The sequence below is a fragment of the Catharus ustulatus genome, chromosome 5, assembly GCF_009819885.2.
Source record: "Catharus ustulatus isolate bCatUst1 chromosome 5, bCatUst1.pri.v2, whole genome shotgun sequence".
NCBI lineage: Eukaryota > Metazoa > Chordata > Aves > Passeriformes > Turdidae > Catharus > Catharus ustulatus.
In genome coordinates this window covers 48,164,807-48,178,177 of record NC_046225.1, presented here as the reverse complement: position 1 = coordinate 48,178,177, position 13,371 = coordinate 48,164,807, and the positions used below count along the sequence as shown (strand labels likewise).

Genomic DNA, 13,371 nt, shown 5'->3' with positions numbered 1-13,371 from the left:
TACTGTGCACTTCTGAATATGAAATACATGGCTATATGGACCACTATGGAGAGCTCTTGTGCAGTAATTAGCCCTGGTGTAGGCACAGCTATAAACAATGTTCTTAGCAGTAGAACTTACCCTGGTGTGGAGAAGGAAAAGAAACCAAGTTAATGTAAGGACCCTGAAGCTGCATCTTCAGCAGAGTGCTTCTCATAACAGTCCTGGTGAAAGTATTTTGTAAGCTACTTGGTAAGCTTTGTCTATGTTTCTGTGATCATGGAGAATATGAGAAAGCTACAAATGAATTTGTGCTGGCACCAGGACATTCAGAGAGCTACAAGTTTGTCCGAAGCTTAATACAGAGTTCACCCAAAATAAGAACAGAGACAGCATTATGTATTTCTAATTGGTCATAAGCAACATTTTGTATGTGGAACTCAACATTCCCAAAGTATTTGATCAGACTTTTAAAAGAGATTAGGCTAAAATAAAAATCCACTGAATCAATTTGTTCTGCAGAAAAAGGCAGTAAATTATCTTAATTAATGTTGCCATTGTGAGTTCTTTGCCGAAGTTCCTTAAATAAGTGAGCAATTCAGCTAGCTTCCAAAACCAGGGATGATTTCACATAGGAATCAGAAAAGTTCCATCACCGTGTCCTGTGTTGTGATAACCTACTGTCACAACAGTCTGGTTTTGCCTGCAAGCTCCGTGTGCAACTGTGTGTTTGCACATGCACATGTGAGAGAAATGACTGAGCTGGAGCTTGCACGTGTGCCTTGTTCTCCAGGAAATTTACATCAAAATAGGAGACTTTAGTGGTGAACTCTCCAGGATTATTTAAAAGGAAAACTAAAGAGCCTCTCTCAAGACCTTTTAGTAAGTCCTTCATTTAAAATATCTTATTTGGTTATCTGCTTGAAGAACTTGTAAGATGACATTGCTTCATCTGAAAGAGCTTTGTAATCAAAGGAAGAAAACAGTTTTTTTCATTTAACTCCTTCTGTCAACCGCAAACAGATTCCACATTTGGTTGGTTTTCAAAAACAAACACAGTAACTAAATGCAAAAAAAAATGTACCAATTTAAAAATACCTCAGAAACAAAGTAAGTAGCACTTGAGTGCTAAACACTTTTATGTACAATATGGTGTGGTGGTTTACAGAGATTTACATGGCATCTGCTAGTCTCAGGAGTGCTATATCAAGGAAAAGTTGTCTGAGTGCTGCCTGGTACAGAAGGCAGCTGCCAGATGCTGTGTTCTCAGGCATTCTCATGGCTACTGCCCTGACCTCATTCTTTTGACTTTCTTAATTCTACGAGTTTTTGTATTTGGTGGGCTAGCAGAAAGCAAATACCATTGCGAATCCTTGTGAAACCAAGCATTGTACCAGAGGTGCTTTGGCAGGGTGGAGAACAAGACCTGTTCCCTCTGAAGGAGAAGGGAAGCTTGAGCTGCTTTCAGGTAAATTAGAATCCAAGAAGCAAAAACATATGACTTTTTTTTAGATAGGCCTGTCTTTTTCAAATGTTTTATTTCTTAAAAAAAAAGAACTTCCCACCTTCCTCCTTACAGAGGAGGAAGTAAAAAATGACAGTACAATTTCCATATAGACAATGAGAAAAAGGCAGTAATCCTGCTTTATTTATTTATTATATTAGAGTGAATGAAGGAGATAGCCCACGCTCCAAGTACAACAGAAAAACACATCACCCCATGCACCAGAAAGATGGTAAATACAGTAATGGTGAAACTGTGAATAAGCCTGCCTCCTACAGGTGTTACTCAAACATCCCCTTCCCCAGCATGAGCTTCTGGCCTGGCCTAGCCCTTACTGAGGACTTTTTCCCTGGGGTCCATGGGTTTCATCCTCCTCCTGCACTGTGCTGAGCCCAAGAGCAGCAAGGATACTTCGCTGTTTGTACCATGCCAGTGCAGTTCATTTCCTGACATCTTGGTTAATATAACTGTTCCCACCAACCTCAAACAATATTGGCTCTGCTTTCAGTGAATAGTTGCAAAAAGCGTAACTTCCATATCTTGGGAATTACCACATTTATTTGGGGAGCAGAAGATCTTGGCTGGTGGGTAGAATTACCAGCCTATGCAGAGTTCCTTTTGAGTATAAATTACTTGCAATGAGCTCCAGAAAAATGCAGAATTACTATGTCATTGAGACTGACAGGTACTATTTATGCCTAAACTAGTTTTCTTTTTCTGATTCCAGGCTGGATTTTTGCCCTGTATTTTTTCCCATGAAGCAGGATGTACTGTTCCTGCTGACAGTGGTTAAGCCCATGCATAGAAAAAAGAGTTGCACCAAGCTAAAGAGAGGCAACACTTCTCCAGCACTTGCTTACATAGACTTTGTTTGTGTTTTTGGCCTTAATTACCACTTTAAATGGTGCACATTTTTCTTCATTACTAGAAAGGACAGGATGAAGTGGAAACTCAGTCAGACTATTCCACAACAAATCAACTGATGGGAGCTTCCTGCCTTCTTGGTTTAGCTCATGGAGTAACAACCTCCACAACCACCACCTCATCCCTTTCACAGAGCGTCACAGTAGCCTTGCCAGACATCTCAAATAGTGGTTTTTCATGTTTCCTACTTTCCTCTTTTGAAGTCTAATAATCTGTCTGCTCCAGATCCATTCAGAATGCCATGCCTACATACCCTCCAATTGCTCAGCAGAAACCTGAGGGTCTCTACAGCACTCTGCTGGGACTCTCCATGCTACTGCAACTCAGGTGGGACAGTTTTTAGAGAAAGATAGGGGAAGACCATTAAAAAAAAATTCTCCACAAGCCAGTAGAATTATCAGGTCCTCAAAGAAAGTGTCCTATAAAGAGGAGCACCCATTTGCTGTGTGGGTAACTGCATGAGAAAGTTAGAAGGAGATATCTGAAGGAAGGAGGAGTCTGATGGTACAAGAAAATGCTAGGCTGGGTATTTAGAAGTTGGTGATTTCTGTCCTCAGCTCTTAAAATGTGACTCTCTATCAGCTCAAGGAACAGCAAAGCAGGAGCCAAAATTGAGCTCCAGCAAGATGACAAATGTGGCTGCCATCAGCCCAAAAGGCAGGTTCTTCTGTTATTTTAGCTAATAATTCAGCATTGGTTGATATAAACCCATCAATAAATAGATAAATCAATAGGCTGTCCTAGCAGTGGTGGTTAGGGTGGGCTGCCCTGGCTTTGGGACCGTGTGAGCAGTGATGCTGCTGCTGCACCAGGGTCTGGGTATCACCACTGCGGCAGCTGTCACTGATTCAGTCATGCCTGGCTGGTGGCAGCAGCTCTGCCAGGGTGGCCAGGAGCCAGGCAAGGGCAGTGCCTGTGAATTTGCCACAAAAACCTGCCTATGGGTCTCTGGGAGGTTGCACAGAGGAGAGGGCTATATTTTATGACACACACTGGCTCAAGCTAAGAATCCATTGCCAGTGCACTCTCCAAGCAGGTGTTCAAGTTAGCTTACAGCTATCCCAGCCATCCCAGGCAGAGAGCCTCCAGCATGGTGTTGTCCTGCCGCTTGCAGACTGCTGCAGTGGGGCTGAATTTTGCAATTTACCTTGCACATGATTTCTTCTGTGAGTTAGGCAAGGCTGAATTAATACATTTTTTTTTTCTTTTATGTTTCAAGGATGATTTACACAACCTAAAGAAAATAAATCTTGTAAGGAAGAATCTTATTGCAAAGGTTGAAATGTTTAACTTGTTAAGAGCAGTAAATTCCCTGGAACTAAGCCAATGTAGGCCAGCTGAGTTTCTGTCCCTTCATGATTAGTGATGAAGGTAAAGACCTGGTCCAGAGCTTTAAGATGTAAAAATGCTTTATAATGCAAAACAGACCTACCTCACACAAATGTTCCCAATATTGAACTTATTTTCACAGTAGACATTAAAGAGAGTGCAGCACAATATTGGAACTTGGGAAACCTTTATGAGAATTAGACCAAGAATAAAAAAAATCAGAAAACAGCCATTAATGTCCAGGGCAATTTTCAAAACCTCTTTAGCAGTTTTATTTTCCCTCCTTTGTATAAATGTGGGAACAGTTAACCACTCAGGAAGAACACTTTGTAAATTTGGAAACCTAAAAAATTCCCCTTTTAGACTCAGCCTACATTAAAACAAAGAGTTTATATCTTTTTTTTATCTAGTGGAGAATAAACATAATATTCTGCATGACAAAATACAAAACAAGCTTTCCGCCCCACATTTCAGTCAGCTGGTATTTTAAATAGCTCTTAAAAAGTGTCATGTAACAAGCGGACTAGCAGTCCTGCAGGGCAAAAAGGAAGTCTTTCTGACTTTTTACACAGCATACCAAGAAAAGAAACCCAGCCCACCAGAGACCAGATCTTACATTCCCTCTGTGGGATGAAAGAACTTTGTTACAGCTACAAGAAGTCTGCACAGTAGTGGATCTTGTCAGACAGAATAAGACTAAGCAGAAATGTCTTCTCCCTTCCAGCCAACAAGGCTCTCCATCCAGCCAGGGAAACTGCATGGCTCACAGGGTGAGCCCTGCTGCCTGCTGCCCTGATGGGAAAGAATGTCTATGAAACTTGGAGTCAGACTAGTCAGAAACTTGTGACTCAGCTCCACTTCTTAGCCTTCCTAGCAGCTTGGATAATCCCCTCCCTCCATCTCCCCATGATACCCACCTCCAGACTTCCGACACTGGGCCCTTCTGGCCAGACGTTTTTGTGCATATATTTCAAAACCCATCTGCTTTTTGATGGAGTGACACAATCACCATCATAATATCTTCAGGGGATAAAGCAAGCCTGGGTTTGAAGAACCCAGCTTTGACCGTAAGTAGCTGTTCTTTCCTGCAGTAAAGAACAGAGATACTGTGCAGCCTCCAAGTATTTTTAAAGATGCCAAGAAAAGCAGAAGAGACCAGCATCTCCTTCCTAGAAAAAGGCATCTGGTAGCTCAGACAGCAAGTGTCTTAGAACTTTTATTTGTGGATAAAGGGGCAACAAGGTGCCTGCTGTGCTATGCACACAATCCATAGTGCTGTCTGTATCTGAGAAACTCTTCAGACTCCTCAGAAACAAAAATCTCTTCAAGGTTTGAGAAATAGACTGCTTCTGAAACCAACAGAAATTTTGCCTGGTACAGTGTTTGCCTAGTATAGTGTTTATAAGGGCGGAGCTTTTGTGAATATTATATAAATTAATCGTTTTAGATTGTTTTGGGCTGATGAAGAACAGAGGAACAAAAAAAGTTTTAAAATTATCCAAACAAACAAACAAACAAAAACTAAAAAGCATCTCTCTCTCTGAGTTGAACAAATTTTCTGCCTAAGCTCAGCATGGAATAAGTTTTTGTTCACATGTCTGCACATCTTCTTAACAACCAGAAGAATGTTGCATGGATTAAAAGATCTTTTTTGGCCAGTTAAATCCATGAATAACATAATCACTAATGTTGGCAATTTCACACTCTCTTGTATCCACACATAAACTAGTTTGCTCTTACCTGTACATCTGTTGTATGTTGGGAAGTTCAAAAAACCCATGGTCTGGATGTAAATCAAACATTTTTATGAACCTAAGCACTATAAAAATTCAACAGGAGTGATATATCAAAAACTTTGCAGATGGTTGTGAAAATTTAACTTCAGGAAAGCTGACCTCTTTTATAGCCATGAGGAAGATTTTTCACTAAAAGCTCACTTGAATGTTATTATTACAACTGAAAATCTTTCCATATTCCCATGAGATGACTGCGTTGCATGTTATCCCAGAGACACAGATTGCAGGACAGACTTGACAAATCCAGGCCACATTAAAATAACGATTTTTCTGCTGGGAGAAATCCAGCAAGTTCTAGACTTGTTTACTAGCCCCAGACCAGAACAGCTCATCAAACTGCAGTACTTAAAACCAGAGCTGAAGCTCTCATTTTTAAAAGTGTGTTTTGGAAACAGTCTGTGTACACTGAAAACATTGGACTGCATTCAAAAGTAGCATTTGAAACTGCCATCTTGTAATTAAAACAATATATTCCTAGATGCTTGATTCAATTGGTACTTTAAGCACATCTTGTTGATTGAATTTTAGTGAATGGAGATAGAAAAATTTCCTCACCATTAATTTTCACTTATTTGAATGCCTAAACAATTTTACAGTCACTTGTTTCCTCCTGATTAATTTGACTCACAAAAGCTGAAGATTGGGGTACAATTTATGTCAACGACTTCCGTATTTTTGGCGGCATGATACTATAAATTCTGTGCTGATACTGAATGGAAATTTCAGTGTTTGAATTACTTTAATTTGGTGAGATTTTTAATAAAAGCTTGTGGAGAGAAAAATAAATATGCACACCTTATTTAAAGGTGTTGAAGATTTTTATAATGGCTTGCCTTTAAAAATCAAGATCTCAGTTTCCTATAGAAAATGCAGTTTCAAAACTTTTAAAGGAAATTCATAAAGGAGTACCCAATGGCTTTCATTGAGCCTGAATTTGTTAAGAATATTCTCCTGGTAAGGAAAATATAATTGAAAATAAAATTAAATGCAATGTTATGTGTTTGTAAAGTCTATATACAATGGTTCTAAAGACGCTGATGACCATCTGGCACCATATATGTAGACCTCAGGCAAACCACCAGGTTTTTTTCACTGTTGCAGACTAACTGAAGGTCAGTGTATTATGGAAAGTGAACAGATTTATTTTAAAAGATTATTACATTGTCCTCAGTGCTGTCGTATAAGCAGTTCATCAGTGATGTAATTTTTGGCTCATATGTATGATACAATGTTGTTTGTTCATATCTTTATTATCCCACGGTGTTTATGGGCAGTGTTGAAAAGAAGTACCATGTCATTTTACTTCAGTAGAAGTAAAGAAAAAATAATTATAAATTAAAACTAATTTGAGTAAGGGCTTCTTGCTCTGCTGAGAATACCACAATGGCTGAATAGAGTGGTCTGGAAAACTCCACACTTATCCCAGAGACTGTGTCCAGAACCAAGCATGGCCGTGTTTTCAGAAACAGCCTCTGTCTGCAAAATTGGGTAGGCACCACATCAGAAATCATCAGCTACAGAGTGTAGCTGGGGTTCATGACATATAAGAAACATTCACCTTTCAAAGCTACAGCAAGAAAAGCTGGAAGGTTTTGAAGAAAGGAGCAAGTAAGGCTGTGAATAAGACATAGTTAAAATCAGTAACAATTTTCTACATAGCGTCTGGTACGCATAATTTGGGTTTTGAAAAATCTGGAGAGGATGAAAGTGAAAGACAAGAAGACAGAGAACTTGGGAGCAGAAGAAAATGTAATTTACTGAAAAGCTTGATAAGTGAAAACATTAATTTTATAGAAAATTGTTCTATGAACAGCAAAACTCCTGATGCATAAATTCATATAAAGTTTTGGTGTAAAGGGATTTGATGTAAACAAAACTTGAGGAAAACTCTCCCCAGTTTGGTGTCTCTTCTGACTCCAATAATGTATGCTGAAGGTGTCCTGTAAATACCTTCCCTCTGACTGGCTGGCCATGTTCTGCCAAGCAGTGTGTGGCAGCTGAAGTCTCCCTTGTCTGAGTCTCTCTCTTCTAACCAGGCCAATTTTTCATCAAGCCTGTAAGAAATCTCTCTTTTGAGACTTCTGCACTGTTTCAAACTTGCTTGAAACCAGCAAAGTATTCCAAATGTGTTGCATAAGAGAAGGTGGTGGACAAAAGAAGATCACAGATCATAACACTGCAGATTCCAGACACAAAACAAGGCTGACTTGACGATGGTGTGGACATGCGTATACCTTCACTAAGAAAAGGTACTAAGACTGTTCTTTAATCTGAAAAAGGCACAACACTTTTCTAGCCTGAAAAAACTTTACTAAATTCAAGGCAGAGAAGTTGACTTAACAAGTGAAAGCAATAAGACAAGTGTTGCAATGTGAACAAGTCGCTGAAGAGGTGATTCTACAGCTCTCTCGTATTCAACACTAGATGCTGATTTGAAAAAAAGCATATTTTACCCAAAATGGATGAAATATGACAATATAATAAAGCAGGGCAGTGTACCCTAAGGTCTTAAGATCTGTGAACCACTCTGCATAAGTTAAGGATGCTGTCAAACAATAGGTTTGTGTTAGCAAGAACTCTGTGAGTAGTCCCAGAAGCTGGGTTGGATGGGCTTGCTGTGACCATGGGCTTTCAAACAGCAGAGACTCTGTAAACTCTTGTAAACAAATTTCTTTGCTGCAGCAGTAGCCCAAGTACCACCCTACTTGGGCTCTTTATCTAAAAATCCCTGTAATGCATCAATTTATGCAAGTAACAGCTCACAGTATGCCGTGGAAGTGATTAACTATTCCTATCCATAACTGCTGCCTTCCACTTTTTGTTCAGGAGTGCTGCAGCACTTCACAAGTGCTCAGCACGATGGTGAGGCAGGTTAGAGCTGCAAGGACTAGACACAGCCAAGTTCTGTGTGTGGCAGCCTGTGCCAGCCAAGGTGCAGGGTTACCCTGTGTCCTCAAACAAGTGCTGCCTTAGCAGGAACACTGGGAGAATGAGCACTTAGTCCAGTTATTTGAAACAACATTTGCCCCTTTTTAAGCAGCTATGAGTCTGCAAAGTGTTCAAGACCTCATTCTGTGTTGTTGGGCAAGATGCCTGATTCCCATTGCCCACACTGCCTGGGAACACTTCTGCAATTCCAACTCAGATGAGCAACTTCCAACCTCCAAGTCTCCATCTTTTCCACCACATGCTTTCTCAAGGATCCAACAAATGCCTGACTTTACTTGGCTTGGGAGCATTTACTGCAGCAGACACAAACAGAGTCGTCTGTAAGTGGAACACTTCCTCTGGGATTGCATCCTCCCTCCATGCTCAGTCTCACAGACCAGGCTCAGTCACTGCTTGCTTGGGCAGGAGTGTCCCACCATAACCATTTACAGAGCAACAATGGTGGAACCTCATGCCTTGTAGTGACAGTATTGCAGCAAAATGCATCTGGCAGGAGGAGATAACTTGCAAAAAACTAGGGCAAGAAAAGTTGAGAATTGGCAACCATAACAAGCTGGATTCCCAAAATGAACTGGAAGAATTTGGCAGAAATCAAATTACATTTTTAAACAGTTACTGTAAGTGTAAATGTTATTTTATCCACCCCCTTGAACTGGATCATCTTGGCCGGCCACCAGGCAGCCACACCCATGCTGTTACTTTCACAGCTGCAGAGATGGAGGTCAAGATTGTCTATATTCTGTGTAACTCAAAACCTATTACTAAAGTAATTAATTTGCAAATAAATCATCCTTGTTATGAAGCTCCAAGTAAAAGGAATAAAATAAGAGCTTGTGAGCTTGAGCTCATTCGCCGAGTGCAAATCCTCCTCCCTTCCCCAAACACATTTAAATCATTAACAAGAATTTGGTCACCAAGGGACCTCCTTATTTCATTCAAATCTGGGGAAGTTGACATGGCAATCATTAAAGAAAAAGAAACAACAACAAAAATACCCCAAAACGAATCACAAGGTTTAACAGGTAATGACTCTTCACAAGAAAACAGAAAAAGTATTGCAGCACTCAGAAGTCTAACATTGAGCCAGAACATCACTGAGAGCATGGTTTTTAATTACAGTAATTTCACGATTACAAGCCGCACCTGATTATAAGCTGCACTGTCATTCGCAGCAAGGACCCGAGTGCAACAAAGTTGCCAAATAGTAACAGAATCGCGGCAGGGCGGGGTTTACTGGCTCGGCTCGGGGCTGTGTGGGCTTGGCCTGCTCGGGGCTGCCGATGGGGCCAGGCCCAGCTCAGCTCTGCCACTCGGCGGGGCCACTCGGGGCCAGCTGCTGCTGCCGCCGGGCTCCCTCGCCCCTGCCCGGCGCTGCCCGTGGTGGCAGGCGGGGACGGAGCCGCCCGCTCCCGCAGCACTGGTGGGAGGCAGGCACTGAGCCCTCAAACTCTCCCGCTGCTCTCCTGGCACGGATCCCACCTCCACCCGCCGCGCAACAGAGTAACCGATTTGTAACAATCGTGCGATCTCGGGTTTTACTGGCAGGTGCTTGGCTTAGCACCTCAGCTTCCACTTCCGGGTTTGGAAATTTCAGAAAATTATTCACATATTAGCCGCTCCTGAGTTTAAGCTGCATTTCCGGGGTGGGATCAAAATTTTAGTCAAAATGGTGCGGCTTATAATCATGAAATTACTGTAATTTCAGCATTACTTTTATTACATCATGAGAATGTAAGCCTAGTTACAGGTGAGTCAGTATAAAGCCCCACTAACTTCGATGGAGGCAGGATCTCACCTGCTGTGGAAGGTTTGAAAACTGTCACATATTCCTGAGAGGAAACAAGTAGTTTGCTGTCTGTAGCCCTTTACGTCATCCAGCTCTAAATACTTAGGAGTCCAATTCTGCATTTGTTCAACACCTCACACTAGCCTGCTCAAAAAAGTTGTCTTTTTCTGTTTGTGCTTTTTGGTTTTTTTTTAATTGTACCAGTTTTTCTTTTCATAGGGCCATGTTGGAAAACTTTTTCTGTATTTACAGGAATGTCACCAAATCTTTTCAATGATAGGCCAGAGGTATAACACATTTTCTTTAAGTCTTAAGTTAAAAATTTTAGGTTTGTTTGCTTCTGCAAGTCTGCACTTGGTTATTCTTCCAGTATATTCTTCCATCATTCTGCAAGACACTGGATATGCATGAGAACCACAAACAATTTTAATGTTAATCAAACCTGGCCTTCAAGATTCATGATATCTTTAAACAAAACAAATAAAGGAATAAGTTGTTATTAAGCATAATGTTATTTTGTGCTTGCTAAAATATTCACAAATATACATAAAGATTAGTCAGCTTTCATGTGATGAATTAAAGACACAGGATGAGCTTTAAAGTGATACCACATCCATAAAAATATTATGCTGAAACTGAAACAGCCAGAGCCAGGCTTTTGTCTAACATTATGGTACAGAGAATTCTGAAAGAAATTTCCACAGGACATATTCCCTGATTTTAGATAACCATTCCTTATGTAGGCTATCTTCTCTATATTTTAGGGCCTCTGATGATCTAGCCACTTACTGCTGTGTCTATAGACCAGACCTTGACCAGTATCTAAACTGTATATTTTGTATATTTTATTTTTGTTTCCACAACTATTATATATTTATATTTAGACACACTTTCATAATAACTACTAGGAAAAAATTGAATTAAGTTTGCTTACATTCTTTATTGTCTAAAAAGCATAAGGTTCATTATGGATGTTTCTAAAGATGCTGTGCTTCTTCTCAATGTGTAGTCATATGGCCTATAAACTTAAATTGATTTTTTGTACGGGAAGATTATACTTTCAGTATTTTTTCCATTCCTGTCAACCAACATTTTAACACTAAAAAATTGTATTTTTATTTATATTAATATTGGCAATATCTAGAAGTCATTATGTTTTCTGAAACCCAGACTAAAGAGGATCTAGTACAAACAGTAAATGTACTTTTAAATGCTACATATTAAGCACCATCACTTTTTTCCTGTGGTCTACATGACTTAGACTTCAGGTCCCTCACAGAGCTCAGATCTTCCTAAGTGCCTTTCTGAAGGGAACACTGAGTTTTTGCTCAGAAAATTTTTTAGTAGCTTACAGGAGAGAAACAATAATCCATCTATCATGCCAAGTCTGTGCTGTTACAACCAACTGGAGAACTGAATGAAAAAAAATGTGCACACACAGCGTGGACTGTCAGTAACTTACTGTTTTCCTCCACCTTCCCTCTCCTTCCCTCTGTGGGACCTACCTCAGACATCTACGGAGCACAACTGTGGTAACAACCTGTGAGGAGACCATTCCCACCACCAGCTGTCCTGCCACCGTTACTCTTGCAGCACTGTCCTCCCCTCATCTGGAAATTAATTACCTCATCCTTCATCAACACGTGTCTAGTTGTTAGAGGCTTGGGAAGGCAGCAGTGATGCTCCATGGTTTTGCCAGGGAATAGCCTCATTTTGTGAGTCTCAGGATAAAATAATCCAGTAGTACCTGCAGAGCTGGTACTCGCTTCTCCTCCCCCATTTTTAGGTTTTCAAATACATAAAAATCAAAGTGACACACTAGTTTTACACTTCAGAGAGCAGCATGCCAGGCAAAGAACACACAGGAGATTTTGTGGGGGGAAAAGTATCAATGGTCTCTTATTCACTCATCTTCCAAAAAACAGCACCACCAAAACAAAGGCACAACTGTTCCCACAGGATAAAGGGAGCATTGATAGTGGTCCTAAAAACAAGCCAGTGCACTCTTGACATTCCTGTCTTGTTGAATCTTCACTAAACTGCTGCAACTGCTCGATTTCAATTTGTCGTGTGCACCAACAACTAAAATTGCCGTAAGAGCAAAGGAAATGCATGTTTGGGAAATGCAAAAGCAAAAGTACCTAATGAGGTACTTACAGCAGGGCAAGTATAAAGTAGAAATTCCAAGAAAATTATCTATTGTATCTGACTAATATTTTTTCAATACTATTACTTCTTTGGTCTTAACAAAAGTCCATAGCATTGTGTCCAGTTATTAAGTTACTGATGCACAACAAAGGCAGCAGCGTCACAAGAACTTACATGGGGGCAAGTACCAGACAGGACAAAACCTGCCCAGGTAAAGTTAGAAACAGAAGTAAAAAAATATTTTAACAAGATTTGCTATTATATACCTTCTGTAATTTTGAGAGGGTTATAAATATGAGGCCAAGGCGTGATGCATGTGACTGATTATCTGGGTGGTTACAGTTCTGCTGAAAAAAATCATGCTTATTCAAAGTTTTCAGTAAACCAAAAGAAATAATTTAATTTAGGAAAATGAAATATTTGTTCTCAAATTTGCAAAGCATTTGAACCAAGTAATCTTTAATTATAAAGATTATATAAACTTTTAGTTGTATTTTATACTATTTTTAAGGTGATCAGAGGCTTCTAAAATGATGACCCTTCTTCCTCCAATAGAAATAATTTGCTGTGATAAACCCTTTTTTCCCAAAGCATATTGAATTTCTGCCTAGGTTCATTAAGGAATTCTGAACTAAAACATTTCACTCAACCCTTACTCTCTCAATCTTGTTTAGACTGAGACTTGTTAATTCTAAGGGAAGAATGCTGGTATAGTCTGGTTGTGTTATCAGCCAACATTATACAGAAAAATGCACGTTGTTTTCCAAGAAAATAACTGTAACAAGCACTCAGGGAAAGCACTATCACTATATGAAATATGAAGGGTGAAAAAAGAGAGATAGTTTATTCCTAATCTATCGGAATGCTGCAAGTTGAGATGTATAGGGATGCTTTCCAAATACTCAGAGCAAGAACACTGCCAAGTTTATCCCATGGAGCTGAAACACCCCAGCATG

The 13,371-nt window shown here is 40.0% G+C and overlaps 1 protein-coding gene across 8 annotated transcripts in view; it reads right to left on the bottom strand.

Annotated features, from left to right (window-relative positions):
- Nucleotides 1–11,995, bottom strand: part of LNX1 (ligand of numb-protein X 1) — a 124,811-nt gene extending 112,816 nt beyond the window's left edge. For 3 of the 8 annotated variants that reach the window (XM_033059292.2, XM_033059290.2, XM_033059298.2), the window contains exon 1: nt 11,773–11,845. Coding sequence is in view for 1 of the 8 variants with exons in the window: in XM_033059300.2 (XP_032915191.1) it covers nt 11,773–11,822 (50 nt within the window). In the remaining 7 variants the exon portion in view is untranslated. Of the gene's footprint in view, nt 1–11,772; nt 11,860–11,892 lie in introns of those variants that run through there. The other 5 variants (XM_033059293.2, XM_033059296.2, XM_033059300.2 and 2 more) reach the window with 4 other exon arrangements.
- Nucleotides 11,996–13,371: the final 1,376 nt, after the last annotated feature.